Below are 14,041 nucleotides of genomic sequence, written 5' to 3' on the forward strand. Positions count from 1 at the left end.
TTTTATTGTCTGTACATGTGAGCTGTGTGAGATAGATGTGAAAAGTTCAAATGAATGCATTTTCCTGCCCCATGTATACAGAGCGTCATCTGTACAATGAGCTGTATGTATGAAAGCAAATGTACTTATTTATAAATGGTTAACACTTGGAAAAACTTGGTGTTGCGCTTTTCTCCTTCCATGATGCTCTCTCCAGGGAGTTGACTCCTAAGCTCACCTTTGCTGCCACTGCAGTGCTGAGGAGGCCACCCCCAAGGAAGAATTTGGCAGGTTAAGGCTAAGGCCAGATCCCTGGTGATTGCTTGTCTGTTGTGGGATGAGTCGCCCCGTCCTGCATCTATTCACCTGTCAAGTTAGCACTCCTTGGAGTTGGACACTGACAGGCACTCAAGGGAGCTGTGGGCACTAAAAAACGGTACCTGGGCCTGCTCAGCAAAGGCTTACTTGCTTCATAGCAAGAGGGGTTCTCTTCAGCAGAGGCTGTGCCGAGGGAGCACTGCACCCTTACCCTCTTGCATTTTTCATGGTTGAAACTGCTCCCAACCACCTTCCCAAAATGCAAGAGTGCAGTGGGTTGCCAGCCCTGCTGTCAGGTTTAAAGATGGCAGGCCCAAGGATGGAGGGGCATCCTGCACCGTAGAGCCAAAGGCTAACTTGGTCAAAGCTAGAGGTCCATGGCTTCCAGGGGTTTTGTTTTTCCTTCAGAAATCTGACAGGACTTCCGATCCTTACCACATAAAGAGCTAGGCCACTGCCTTGTGAATGGAGAAGTTGCAGGTTTCTTAAACCTGGCTTCATAGCTTTAAAAAAAATAATAATAATAAAAGTGGCCCTGCAGCCTTTCCTGCCTGACCACAACCTCTTTGTCTACTTCAGGGACGAGCAAAGAAAGAGACCACTTCTTCTAAACATCAGCTCATGCTAAACAAACATTCCTGCTGGGAACCTACATCCAGTTCCCAAACAACCGAAGCCTGGGGAAGCAGGAGAATTTCAGGCTGTGCACGGCCATCCCAGCCTGGACACCAGAATCGAAGAGAAGAAATGACTCTGGGAAGAACTACCTGCTCAGCCTGAAAACTCAGTTATTTTTTAAAAATCCAAAATGGTTAAGTGATTGGCAAAAACCCAGCTTTTAAAGAATTAATGGGACATTGAAAGAAAGGAAGAGAGTAATGATTAGTTTAAAAAATACTCAGCCACTCAGAGTAGAAGCAAACAGTGAACTCAGCAAAAGTCTTTGTAGATTTTCAGAAGTTCCTCATTATTTTATTCCCTCATAGGTGCCTTTTAATAACTCTGGAGGTAGGCACTCCACTGTGCACATCTTTGGGAGTTGGACCATGCCTCTGGCTGCAGAAGGATGGATGAAACCAATATGGGGGCCAGAACAGGAACAGGGTGTTGTCTTCCTTCAACCCTAAAATCCAGGTTGGAGGATCCAAGTGTGGTGGCACACACCTGTAATCCCAGCAACTCAGGAGGCTGAAGCAGGAGGATTCCAAGTTATAATATAGCCTCAGCAACTTAGGTAAGACCCTGTCTCAAAATTAAAAAATAGGAAGAACTGAGGATGTAGCTCAGTAGTAGAGTGCCCTGGGTCCAGTTCCCAGTATCGGGGGTGTGGGAAAAAAAAAAAAGAGAGAGAGAAAGGCTGGAGGACCTCAGTGACTGAGTCATTCCATTCCCAGGAATAAGGCAGGCCACTGAGAATAAGGCTGTCATGTCTAGAGGGCCTGGGTATCAGAGGGAAGTTCCTCTTCCCTCTTTCTCTCCCTCACAGAAAAGAACCTGCTCACAGGCCTTCCTCATAAGCCATTCTCTTGAGATGCCCTTCATGCCCAGGCACAGTGGCCTGGACTTTGCACATGTTCTCTGACATATTCCTCACATGAACCTCTGGCAGATGGCCCTGCTTTATGCAAAACACAAGAGCCAAAGCAGATCCTGAGAGTAAGTTACCCAAGGACCACCATGGCAAAGATGGGACTCTAAATCAGACCTGTCCCACTTCATAAGGAGCAATCTCAGAAAAGCAAGCAATCTTCATGACACCTAAAGGAGCATAGGCACTGGGTCAAGAAGGAGATCTTGCCAAATGCTGCTGTATGCTCCTTTGGAGAAATAACTGTGCCAAGGTCAAGGTCATTTGGGGATTCTCAGGGCTCCAAACCCAGAGAAAAGGTGAGGTCCTAGGTCATGTAACTTGAGATTTGCAGAGATGAAGGAGTAGTCCTCTGGGCTGGAAGGCAGTGTCCTCCGGTGACTGCGATTATTTGAATATCCACAAACACAAGGAGACTTAGGAATCAGAGGATATCCCAGAAAGCCAGAAATGAGACAGCACATAACCGTCACACAGCCCTGTGCTTGACTGAGCAACCAGCCTGTCCCAAGCCATGTGCCTTGAATGCTTCTGAGCAAATGAAGGTCCACAAGGAAGCCTTGATTCAGGAGGAAGATTAGATGCCCTCAGAAAGACCTCTGGCTTCTGCACATTAGAACCAGCTTCAGCACAGAATGAAGTTCAACAAATTTTAGGAAGCAGGTGTTCATGTGACTTATTAGACGATTTACTGAGGGTCCCTTTAAATTATGAGTTCCTGAAAAAGTTTTTCAGTTGCTTAAATGACCAGGTACATAGTGCATAATGTGCACAGTGAAATTCCACCCCAATTTGCCATAAACATACTCCTGCCTGAGAGACATAAATTGCCATAAAATGGAATCTCAGCTTGTGATAAATAGCTATGCTCTTCTTAAGGATCAAAAAGACACATTAAAAAGGAAAAAGGCAGGCTGGGGTTGTGGCTCAGTGATAAAGCCTAGCAGTCTCCAAGATGTGGCTTGAGTCCCCAGCACAAAGAAAAGATGGAAGAAAAAGAAGTCAATTGAATACTGTGCTAGGGGACACTTCTTGCTTTAGGACCTTATCAGGCTCATGGAGCTCCGCCCTCCAGGCCATTTGCTCTGGCTGAGAGAAAAGTTTATCCAACACATGGAAAATTCCCCTCCACTGGGGCCAGACTGGACCTCACAGGGCCATTTCAGTCCTGTTCTGTGCCCAGCCTGGGGACGATTTCTCTCAAGGAGTAGAACTAACTTTACATATCTGACTGCTAAAAGCTCTGGCCCTTTTCACTATTGTCACGGCAAATGAAGATAACAGGCAAGTAGATTGCTGTAGACATTTATTGAATCATCTGTTACACCAACAGCACATGGTATGTCAAGAGAGACTGGCCACATACAAACAAAAGAAACCACACGTCGGCTGGGGGCCTTCTTTGGTCCTTAGTCATCCAATATACACTTTGGCAAATAGACCAGTTTACAGATTCTCATTCCAGATCTAAGGTTCCAGTTCTCTATGTAGCTTCTGGCAAGAGAGATACACAATTATGTTTTGGTAGTTTGTCCAAGGACGAGTTTCACACATGTAAACATAGACTACACAAATGTATGGCAGCTGATTAAATAATTGATAAGATCTTTGTCCTTGCAGAGTATACAACCGATTATTATCAGGGCAAGTGGAGAGGAAATGGGGAAAGAGGTCTGGGGAGGGTGCTGGATCACATGTACCTGCTCTGAGAAGTGACATCACCAAAAGTAGGACCCAATAATTGGCAAAAACCAATTATTAAAAATCTGAGCAGTAGCTGGGTGAGGTGGCACATGCTTATAACCTAGCAGTTTAGGAGGCTGAGGCAGGATTACAGGTTCAAAGCCTCAGCAATTTAGCAAGGCCTTAAGCAAGTTAGCAGGACTCTGTCTCAAAATCAAAAATAAAAAGGGCTGGCATGTGGCTCAGTGGTTAAGCGCCCCTGGGTTCAATCCCTGGTACAAAAAAGAAAAAAATCTGAGGAATAGATAAGGCCAGCCCATTTTCTCTAAGGCAGCATCTAGGTGTGAAAAGGGTAACTGTTAAATGTAGTCAGTTTAGAAATTTTATTAATTTTCTCACTTAAGTAAACTGTGACTGTCTCAAACTGTCAGGTTGCTTAGAGCCCAGAAAAAATGGAGGGGCCTTCCCAAGTCCAAGAAGCATCAGACGGAGGCTCTAAACATATTATTTCTAAAGCAAAGCCAAACAGTGACTCAGCTAACAACATCATAACACAAATTATGGGATGGGAATAAGGTCCAGACACCACAGAGGATTCTTCTCATTCTGCCCCAGTTCCAAATTCCTGAAAAGATGGGCCCAGGTGAGGGAAGACAGGGCTCATCCTCCAAAACAGAACAGGCAGCTCAAGCCAGAAGCATGCCACAAGCAGCGGCTCTTCATTCCAAAAAACTGCCCTCTGCCTCTCAGTGCAGTTCCCAAGCTGCCCACTGTGAGAGGAGCTCTGCAGGGGAGCCAGAGGACAGGAGGCCTCTCCTGCTTCCCATGCAGGCTGCCCCATCTCCAGGGCAAGTGTGTCTGAAGTCACATGTTCCTGTCCCCTCTCCCTCAAAGCTGTCCTGGGAATAAAGAGCAGGAAGGCTTAAGACTGCTGTGGGGTCAAAGCCAAATGGCAGTGCTTCCCAGGAGCTGGTCCCTCCCCTCTCCTGGGAAGCCTTCCTCTGATTAGAGGCATACTTTGTACATAATATCACTTGCTCCACTGCCAAGGACTGGGCCAGTTTCTCCAACATGCTGCTCAGGCTGGAGGGACTCCTGGTTAGGATTCAGTTATACAAACAGCAGTCTTAGCTTTCCAGAACTATCCCTGAGGCCCTGCAGTTCCCCTGGCCTCACCCTAGACATCTGCTGCCTGGAGGGTGGAGCCTGTCCAGCTCCTGTGGGGAGCTCTGCTTCTGCATCCAGGACTGAGCCCCAGGCCCCCACCAAAGCTTTCTGCATGTGAAGGGGAACAGGGAACAATACCTGCACAGGACATCTATAGCCACAGCCACAGTGAGGGAGGGAAAGCAGAGGACAGCCCTAACCCCAGAAGCCACCTAAAAGACACCACTACACCCACACTCCCCACCATGCTGCCTGAGTCTTCCCCAGGTTCTGAAGACTCAGCCTCAGCAGGGGTGAGCCACAAGACGCCTATGGGAACTCCACAAAATTGAGAGAGCCGCCCCCAAGCGGCCTCTGCATGAGACAAGATGGAGTCGGGCCATCACTGGGAGCTGGGGCTGTCTCCCTCAGTCAGGGTCTTGAAGTCCATGGAGAGGGCTTGTTCTTCAGCCTGGGGAGGCCGCTTCCAGTCAGCTTGAGCCAAGATGTAGAGCACAGTCACCCCGAAGCAGGCCAGCAGCAGGCCCAGCACGTTGGCCAGGACCCCTTCAGGCTGAAATGTGCTGTACTGGCTCCTACAGGGAAGGAGAGAAGGGAGAAGCCACCCAAGGGGTCCCAGTTAGGCCAAATGCCATTCTCATCCTGGGCCTTAAAGATGCCACAGGTTTGCCAGCACCAGCCCCCTCTAACTACTCCTAAGTCTCTAAAAGGCTGGCTTAGAAAACAAATGTTGAGGGAGGGAGGTTCCATCTTTGTAGGCAGCTGTGGCTCTGCCCTCTCCTGTCCTAGGACGCTCACCCGAGTTTAAACAGCAGCGCTTCCTTCAGGCCCAGCAGGGCTGTTCCTACAGAAAGGAGGAAGATGGTGGCACCAAAGAAGATGTGCTGAGGGCGGTAGCGGCTCCGCAGGGAAAATGAAGCTCCAGGGAACAGGAAGAAGCTGAAGCCCATGAACCACTAGTAAAAAAGGAGAGGCAGTGTTGGACCATGCGCTGGCCACGCACCTAACCAGCAGGAGGACACCAGGGCGACCCCTTCTTCCCCTCTTGAGGACTGTTAAGGACAGGGAATGGGTCCTGCCCCCAATGATTGAAGTCTTTGACCCATAGCAAAAGTTGGTCATTCTGAGAACTCAGCTGGCATGTGACCAAATACAGTGCCAAGTCAGCGGGGAAGGGTGCTGGGCCTGGGGCCCCTGGCCCATGCAGTCCTAGGATCACACCCCTCCCGCATCTGAAGGTGATGTCCAACCAAACTAAGCAACTCTCAGGGCACACTCAGCACTGCCTCTCCTCCCCCTCCCTGTCCCTTGCCGCTGGACCTGGAGATGGGGTGCTGGAGGGACTCACCTGCACAAAGTAAAGAACAAAGACAAGGATCCCGAACCAGCTGTGCAGGCTGTACAGATCAGCATAGCTCTTCTTCTTATGGTAATCGAACACCGCCACCAGGCCTGGACCAGAGATAAGGGCCGTGTGAGGTCAGGGTGGGATGTGGAAAAGAGAGTGGGTGGGATGACCTGAGGGACACTGGCTAGCCAGAATTTCTGGGCTTTGGTCCAGCCCAATGACAGCCAGCACCGAGTGTCCCTGCTAGGGACGGTATTGGGGAGAGGACCAGGGGCAGGGCCATAGGGTTCTGGAGCAAGGAATGGTGTGTACCCAGCAGCTGCCTCCCAGCTGAAGCAGTGGGCGAGGAGAGGAAGGCACACCAGGACTCACCAACCAGGGCGATGATGAACGCAAAGACATGCAGTAGCCCGTGCAGGGCCTTAGTGGTGCGTTTGGCCTCTTTCCTGAAGACACGGTAGACCAGCAGGGCTGTGGGAAGTAGGAAGGGAAAACTAAGTGTGTGGCCTGCGCTGGACAAACAGCATGAAGGGCCACGTGGCCGGAGCATGAGCTGAGTTACAGCTTGTCAAGTTTGGCCCCCAACAGGAACTACAGGAGAAAACAGGACTCCATGGGACCGTGGGAGCTCCTGACCGTTGCAGATGGCACTGCCCTCTCCAGCTGGGTCCACCCTTCACACACACACCTGAGCACACTCAAGCATGCTGGGAGGCTGTGCCACAGCTCTTGCCACAAAGGGCAACAAAGGTGGGACTGGGCCCTCAGCCCTCATCCGGAGCAATTACTGGCCCAGTGGACACCCATCCACATCCTGCCTGCAGATGTCCTGTGAACTCATTCATTCAGGTGCTTTGGGTTCATCAAACAGTGGCAACCAGCTTCTGAACTGACCTTTTAGAAATATCACTCCTCAGAGTCCAATACTGAAGCCTGACCTGTCACTATTTATTTATTTATTTATTTATTTATTTATTTATTTTTAGTTGTAGTTGGACACGATGCCTTTATTTTATTTATTTTTATGTGGTGCTGAGGATCAAACCCAGGGTCTCGCATGTGCTAGGCGAGCGCTCTACCGCTGAGCCACAACCCCAGCCCCATGACCTGTCACAATTTTTAATATGAAGTTTCCTCATTCCCAAACCGAATCCCCACTGCATCCAGCAGGTAGGCTCAGGTCTCATGGGGAATACCTCTGGGGACATGCTGCTGGGGAGTGGCTATCACCAGGACTGCCTCTAGGAAGAGCGCAGGCCATGCACCACCTTGCTCCCACCCCAGATGGAGGAGCTCTAGCCGGGCCAAGTCCAAGTGCAGCAACACACATGCACAATCCTAATATTTCTTTTCCCGATTCCCAGTCACTGATGAAGATGGCTCAGCTCCCAGCCCAGGACCTGGCTCTCTGCTCTAGAAAACACCCCACCCCCGGGAGATGAAGCAAAAGGCAAAAAGTGCTAGGACAGCTGGAGAGCGACTGCCACCCACCAGCCTCGGTGCCAGATTGAACTGTCTCCCCAGGCTCTAACCCAGCTCTAACCCGGCTCTAACCCAGCCCCCGCTCCATCTTTTCTAGAATCTTTGATTTGTCTAGCTGGAAGAGACCTCAGGGGTAACAGGATCCCTCTCCCTATGACAGCCCCAAGCCCAGGCACAAAGGAGCAGCTCCCCACAGGACTTACCATCTCCCTGCAGGAAGATCATGCCTATGACCATGCAGAGCGGGTGCACGTTAAACTGCAGGGTCCCCTCCCAGGCAATGCCACCTCGGTACAGACCCAGCCAAGCACCAGTCATGGCCACCACAGTCAAACCCAGCAGCTGGGAGAAGGCCACATAGTAGGGCAGCGCACCAGGGGTGGACACAGGGCCAAGGCCACTCTCCATGCTGAGGCAGCCACTGCAAGAAAGAAACAGAGCTCAGAGGAGTCACCCACAACCTCCAGAAGTGGCATCCCACCTCCACACGCCACCTCACCCGTCTCCCCTGTCCTCAAACAGAGCTCACTCACTCTCCCACCTCCAAGATCCCTTCCTGCTACCCTCCTGGAGCAGGATCCCTAAGTCCCAGGAGCAGCCCAGCAGGAGGCCCAGCCTTCTCAGGAGACAGACCTGACTTGGGTTCCATGTGTAAAGAAGGTGCAAAGGAAGACACCCCAAGTTCTTGTGGGAGCACAGGCCTCAGGTGAGAGCTGTATGTCCTCTCATGAGGTCCCCAGTATTCTCAGGTAGGGTTTACAGACCAATTACAGAGAAGTGAGCAGATTCCTTGAAGGTTCAGGTTAGCTGAACCTTCTTTCTCCAAACGAATGTAAAAATACTTCTGGGATGAAAAATGGGCTCCTCCTACCCCCTACCAGGTTCTAAGCTCCTAGCTGGAGATGAGGAGTCTTCTCTAGCCCACCATCCTGAGAGCCAGCCCCATACCCCACAGCAGGCTCCTCGTCCTGTAGAATAGCTGCCCTGGCCCTGCTGTGCCAGCCAGCAGGAGCCTGGAGCAGCAGAGTAGCCTCCTTCCCTTCCGGCCCTACCCCGAGCCAGGTGGGAGCAGGGCGCTTTCCTCCCACGGGCGAGGTTTCCAAAACTGAGGGCACCAGAAAGGCAGCCCTCGTGTCTTCATGGACTCGGTGGACCTGCAGGCTCTGGGACAACCTGGCTCAGGAGACCAGGTCCATGTGTGCTCCAGCTCGCCACGCACAGCAGCCCTGGGGCCAGCTCTCCTCCCCGCACTGTGCCTCTCCCATCCCCATGGGAATGGGCATGCTCTGGCCATGGCAGCCAGCGACAGGAGGAGGGCAGGCAGGAGGGGAACCAGCCTGGCCCTGGCCTCCTCTCCTTTTGCCTCAGTGCCAGCAGCACATGGGCCCCACAGAAAGGTCCTGCCATGCCTGGACATTGCCACTGCCACCATGAGCTGACATGAGGGCACCAGCCTATTGCACCCTCCCCCAGACTGTCACCCTCTCACCTCCCCCACCACCCATCTCTCTCTCCCAGTAGCAGTGGGTGACAGCAGTGACAGAATGTGGCTGGCAGTCCCTCTGGCACTACCACAGGGTCTAGCCCCCATCCTGCAGAGCTCAGGAAAGAGTCTGCAGTCTCCCCTGGGGCTCCGGCTTCACCTCCGCTCCCTGGTGCCCTGCCATGCCTGACAGCCGATGGCAACCGCACCGGTTTGAAAAAAAGGAGGCGGCTAATAATGTGACTCACTGAGGCAAAATATGGATGAGTGGAAAAAAGAAATCACATCATCAACGTTTGATTTCTATCCTTACTTTTTTTTTTTTTTTTTTTTTTTTTGCAGTGCTGGGGATTGACCCCAGGAGTGCTCTACCAGGGAGCTACACCCAGCCCTTTCTTTATATGTTTTATTTTGAGACAGGCTCTCACTAAGTTGGTGAAGCTGGCCTCAAACTTGTGATCCTCCTGTCTCAACCTCCCAAGTCTCTGGGTACACCACCATTCCCATATGATGCATTTTTAAAAATAGAAATGGGATCTTACCATTTCCTTCGGTGTGATTTTAACATAATGGTATATCATGCATACTTCTCATGCCCGTCGATATCCATCTACCTCATTTCACTAACTTCACACTAACTATTCTCCTAGCCAACCTCAGCCCCCAGCTGTTCGACGGGGACTGGCTTTCAGTTTTTCTCCAGATAAACACCACCAGGTGATCATCTCTGCACGCTTGTGTGAGACAGGGCCAGGTTCCTTCTCAGGTTTTTGATACACTCTGTAAAATCATCTCCCAGAAACAGCCCTGATTCACGCTCTCACAGTGTGCAGGCCAACGATGAATCCTATTTCTGGAATTCTTGCCACTGATCCTATCCGTCACTATACAGGTGACTCCAAAATCTAATGCCAGTTTTGTCCTCCTCCATATTCAAACCCCACTTCTAATGGTCCACTAGAAATCTGTACCTGGACATTTACCAACACTTCAAACTCATCCAAGACCAAACTCCTGTCCCATTGTAGTCTCATCCCCTCATGACCCCATTAGCCATGGGGCTGCCCCTCCTGGTCTGACCCATGCACCTTGGCCCCTACCCTGGCCATGCAGCCCAGGGGCTCCGCCAGGTCTCTGCCATCACTTCCCTCCCAGCCATCTTGCTGCCACATTAAGTCAGGGTCTACGGCTTTTCTCTTCAATCTGCCTGACACACCAAGGACAGACCCAGTTCCCTAAGTCCTGTCCCCTGCCTGCTGTATCATGATCCTAACTCAGTTTCCACCTCTACAGCCTTACTGTTCCTACCAGGTCACATGGAGGAGACCCTCAGGGCTCCCGACTCCCAACATAACCTGCTGTCCTTCCTCCCTCCTCTGGGCCAGCTGCTCCCAGCTCCCTGCACAGGCCCCAGATTCTCTCCAGGCCTTTCAATGGCATCTCACTCCCACTCTGTTCCCCGTGCCCAACACTGGCCCCTTCTCTTTGTCTCCCAAGGTTCCCCAGAGCTTCCTTACCCTTTCTGGTTCTGTACTAGGTCAGTCTCGTGGTGCTTCTCTGCTGAAGTGCTCTGTCCTTGGAGGTAAGGAGGCGCCTTACTCTTCTTTGTGACTCCTGGAGTCCCTAACACTTTACCCCAACTCTAACAGGAAAAATGGACTAAAGGAGGAAAGGCTGTCCTCTGGTCGCTTGTCCTGCGTCCTCCTCTGCAGGTCACTGCCTCCCTTATTAGATTCATCCCCAGAGAGCTCAGAGTACAGACAGAATCTGATTATCTCTGAATTAGGAAGAACAGAAGGAACATCACCCCAGGCAGTCAGGCAGAGCTGCCTGGACTTCTTTATGAATGCAAAGGGCAGGGCTGGGGCGCAGGGGCGGGCCTCACTCCAGGGTCATTTGCTTCCCCATCCCAGCCAGCCTCCTCGAGACAGGCAGGACCTCAAGGGAGGTTCTCCTCAAAAGGTGATGACCAAGCACATGGCTTTGCCATCCTACACTGCAAACTCATTCCTGGGTTCCTTGGGTTTGCACCCTCCATATTAGGGTGAGACAGCTTGTGTGCATCAGGAGGGAGGGCCTCCAACAGCCAGTGAGCCCCTTACTCTGTACCAGGTCCCATTTTCTCTCAGTCCTCAGCGGTGACACTGAGAACATAATAGAAGCATTACCCCAGTTTGATAGATGATGAAATTAGGGCTCAAAGATCATAAAGAGCAACCCCAAAATTACCATCAGCAAATAGCAGCTCCACTCAATTGTTTATTGAGTGCCTACTGTATATCAGGACTGGTAGATGCTGTAGAGGACATCCCTACCCTCAGGGGGGCTTGCAGGCAATGTGCAGCACAGAGACAGATGAAAAGGGGAGAGCAGTAAGAATTCAAGCTGTCCTGTTTGCACACAGAAGAGGGCCCCTCCTTTAATAAAGTGGCACACTCCTGAGTCTCCTGCTGGCCGAAGTGACCCTGTGCTTTCCAACACCCAGTAATTTTAATGGGTTAGTACTGTCACATTTTCCTAATACTGATGTCAGTCAAAGATCTGAGACTTTGACCCTAAACCTTGTTGAGAAAGTCACCTTGACACAGCCTGGTGATGGTCTTCCCCCTCCCATGACAGCTTCCTGGTTCCTGTTCAACCTTGGTCCCCAGGCACTTCAAGGGCCTGGAAGTGGCCCTCTCCACCCCAAAGGTATGCTCTGCCCAGCAGACCGGTCTTGCAACTAGAGGTACTCACGCTGCCCTTTATGTGGCCACTCTCCTTTTTCTGTAAGAGCACAGGGTGGGGGTGACAGATTTCTGGCAGCTTCTAGAAAACTGGGCTGTGACAAACACACCCCCAGCACACAAACTGCAGCCAGACGCCACTTAATGCAATCAAACAGGGACAGAGCTTCCCCCAGGGCTTAACCTATGCTGCTAAGCCACAAGCTCCCTCCTCAAACCCACTGTGTCTTATTAAAAGGCGACCAGGCCTAATCTCATTATTAGGGACCAGACACTGTACACTTTCTACAGCCTGGGGCAGAGAGGATAGAGGGAAGCGTTCCTCCTTATCAACAGGGTTTTGAGTTAGATGAAGGAGGGGACGATCTTTTGATGGGTGAAAACAGCTGGCTTGTCCCAGAATGTGATGAAAGAGAAGGCAAAGGGGCATTTTCTTACAACTCCACACCTGAGGTACCTGAGGAAGAAAGCAGGGCTTGAAGTCACCATCAGGTTTGAGTGGCTCCTAATACTTAAAAAGCAAAAAGATTTTCATCTTTGTTAAAGTCAAGAAGGCTGGAGACGTAGCTTGGCAGGGGTGGAGGAGGTGGTTACAGAAGAAAAGATGAATTTTTAGGGTCAAAGAAAATGTTTTAATTTTTAATTTGGTCTGGATGACATTTGTATCTATACCAACACAGATACAAAATAGACCGTTATTATTTGTTTTATGTAGGAAAAGGCCCATGAAAGTCACAATTCAGCCTGAATCACAAAGTTGTGATTTCAAAGCCACTCCGCTGTGTTCCCAAACAAACCAAGTCCCCTGTCTAGCCCTGATTCCTCATCTGTGAGGTGGGGGGATATTGAGAACTACCTTACTGGACAGTAGAAAGATTAAGTGGGAAAAATATACACCAGTTCCTAGCACAGTGTCTGCTACATGGTAGGGGCTCAGTCAAATACTGGTCTAATAAAAACTAAACCTGACCCTAATGGCCTCTTCAGGTGAAGTCACATGTCAGCAGCAATGTATATACCAGGTTTGGGGCCCCAGAATAGATGACAGCTAACAGTAGGACTCCCTCTAAAAAATTCACACTTCCCTTCTGCTTCCCACCAGCCTCCCACACTCCTGGAGCAGAAACTCCTGGAGCAGGGGAGCAGGAAGCCTGGTCTGCTTTTAATCTGTGATGTTCTATATTTTAAAAAATCGGTTATGGATTGATTAGGAAGCAGTGAAGCTGACTTTTGGATGCGGTTCCTTTCTCCTGACTGTCCACCAACACAGCCCGATGCCTCACAACCTGTATTAGCAGAAAAGCCCAGGTTAAGCCTGCCAAGAGAAGGTGGCAGGGCAAGCTGTGGGCGGTTCTACCTCTGGTTCCAGAAGCACCTCCTGCAAGGGGGTGGGGTTGGAGCCGCCCTGCATTTTCCTGTCTCTGACCAATTTCAGTGGAGAAATCAAGGCAGCTAGAGTAGGTGGTACAGCTTTGGTTTTGTTTTTCTTTTCTTTTCTTTTTTTTTTTTCCATTTACTATGAAAAGAAAGAGTAGAATCCAAGAAACCTAAGATGGAACTTCATTTAATGAGTCTTAGAAAGCATTCAAAGACTGCCAAGGTGGAAAGATGAGAGGAGAGGGGCAACCCGAAGGAGAAGAGACGGGAAGACATGCCAGGGGTCCCAGAGTCTACGTGGACCCCCGTTCTGTGACTGTGATGCAGCGCCCGAAAGGGCAGAGAAATGGCCCCGCTGTCACCACCCCAGAGTCAAAGGCAGCTGCGGATCCCTCCCTCTCCCCGCGAAGTTCTGCAGCCCCTGTGTCCACCCGTCAGGGCCCAGCACGGCCAGCCGAAGGAGCCAGGCTCTCCCAGTCTGGAACCCCCCACCCTCACTCGGAGCTGGGGTGTCGGAGGAGACAGAAAGGATCTGCCGCTAGACATTTCAGCCCCAGAGCCGGCCATGGGAAGAGGCGGAAGCCCGGGTTTCGGGTTTCGAAGAACAGTCGTGGCAAACGCTGGTCCACCCACTTCCACCCGCCGTGTCCTAGAACGCGGCTGCGGATCCCTGCTCTAAACTCGGGGTCCCGGAGTCTGCGTTCTAACTTCAGCAGCGACTCGGCCCAGGGACTGCCCGGGGCCGGGCTCTGCCCGGGCGTCAGGAAGGAGCTGGATCGGCTCTGTGCGCCCCGAGCTGCGCCCGGCGGCCTCTCGAGGGCGGGGAGGTAGGACTGCACCTGAGTCCGGTGTGGCGGCAGGTGAGGGCGAGAGAGGCCCGCTGGGGCTAG

General features: G+C 51.2%; 1 protein-coding gene across 1 annotated transcript; it reads right to left on the reverse strand.

Moving 5' to 3' along the window:
- Positions 1-3,174: 3,174 nt before the first annotated feature.
- LOC107158321 (transmembrane ascorbate-dependent reductase CYB561) lies at positions 3,175-13,216 on the reverse strand. Its single transcript, XM_015504787.2, has 6 exons — positions 10,566-13,216; positions 7,769-7,986; positions 6,456-6,554; positions 6,084-6,187; positions 5,534-5,691; positions 3,175-5,310 (listed from the first exon to the last, which is right to left on the reverse strand). The coding sequence occupies exons 2-6, from the start codon at positions 7,971-7,973 to the stop codon at positions 5,118-5,120; spliced, it is 759 nt and encodes a 252-aa protein (XP_015360273.1). The 5' UTR covers positions 7,974-7,986; positions 10,566-13,216; the 3' UTR covers positions 3,175-5,117.
- Positions 13,217-14,041: the final 825 nt, after the last annotated feature.

This window comes from Marmota marmota, unplaced genomic scaffold (assembly GCF_001458135.2).
Source record: "Marmota marmota marmota unplaced genomic scaffold, marMar, whole genome shotgun sequence".
NCBI lineage: Eukaryota > Metazoa > Chordata > Mammalia > Rodentia > Sciuridae > Marmota > Marmota marmota.

What these genes read in the sequence shown, in the direction of transcription:
- LOC107158321 (XM_015504787.2), bottom strand. Translation starts at nt 7,973, where the DNA reads ATGGAGAGTGGCCTTGGCCCTGTGTCCACCCCTGGTGCGCTGCCCTAC. An exon ending in GTTCATCATCGCCCTGGTTG is followed by an intron (nt 6,188 to 6,455) that starts GTGAGTCCTGGT and finishes TCTCTGGTCCAG; the next exon opens with GCCTGGTGGCGGTGTTCGAT. An exon ending in TTGTTCTTTACTTTGTGCAG is followed by an intron (nt 5,692 to 6,083) that starts GTGAGTCCCTCC and finishes CTTTTTTACTAG; the next exon opens with TGGTTCATGGGCTTCAGCTT.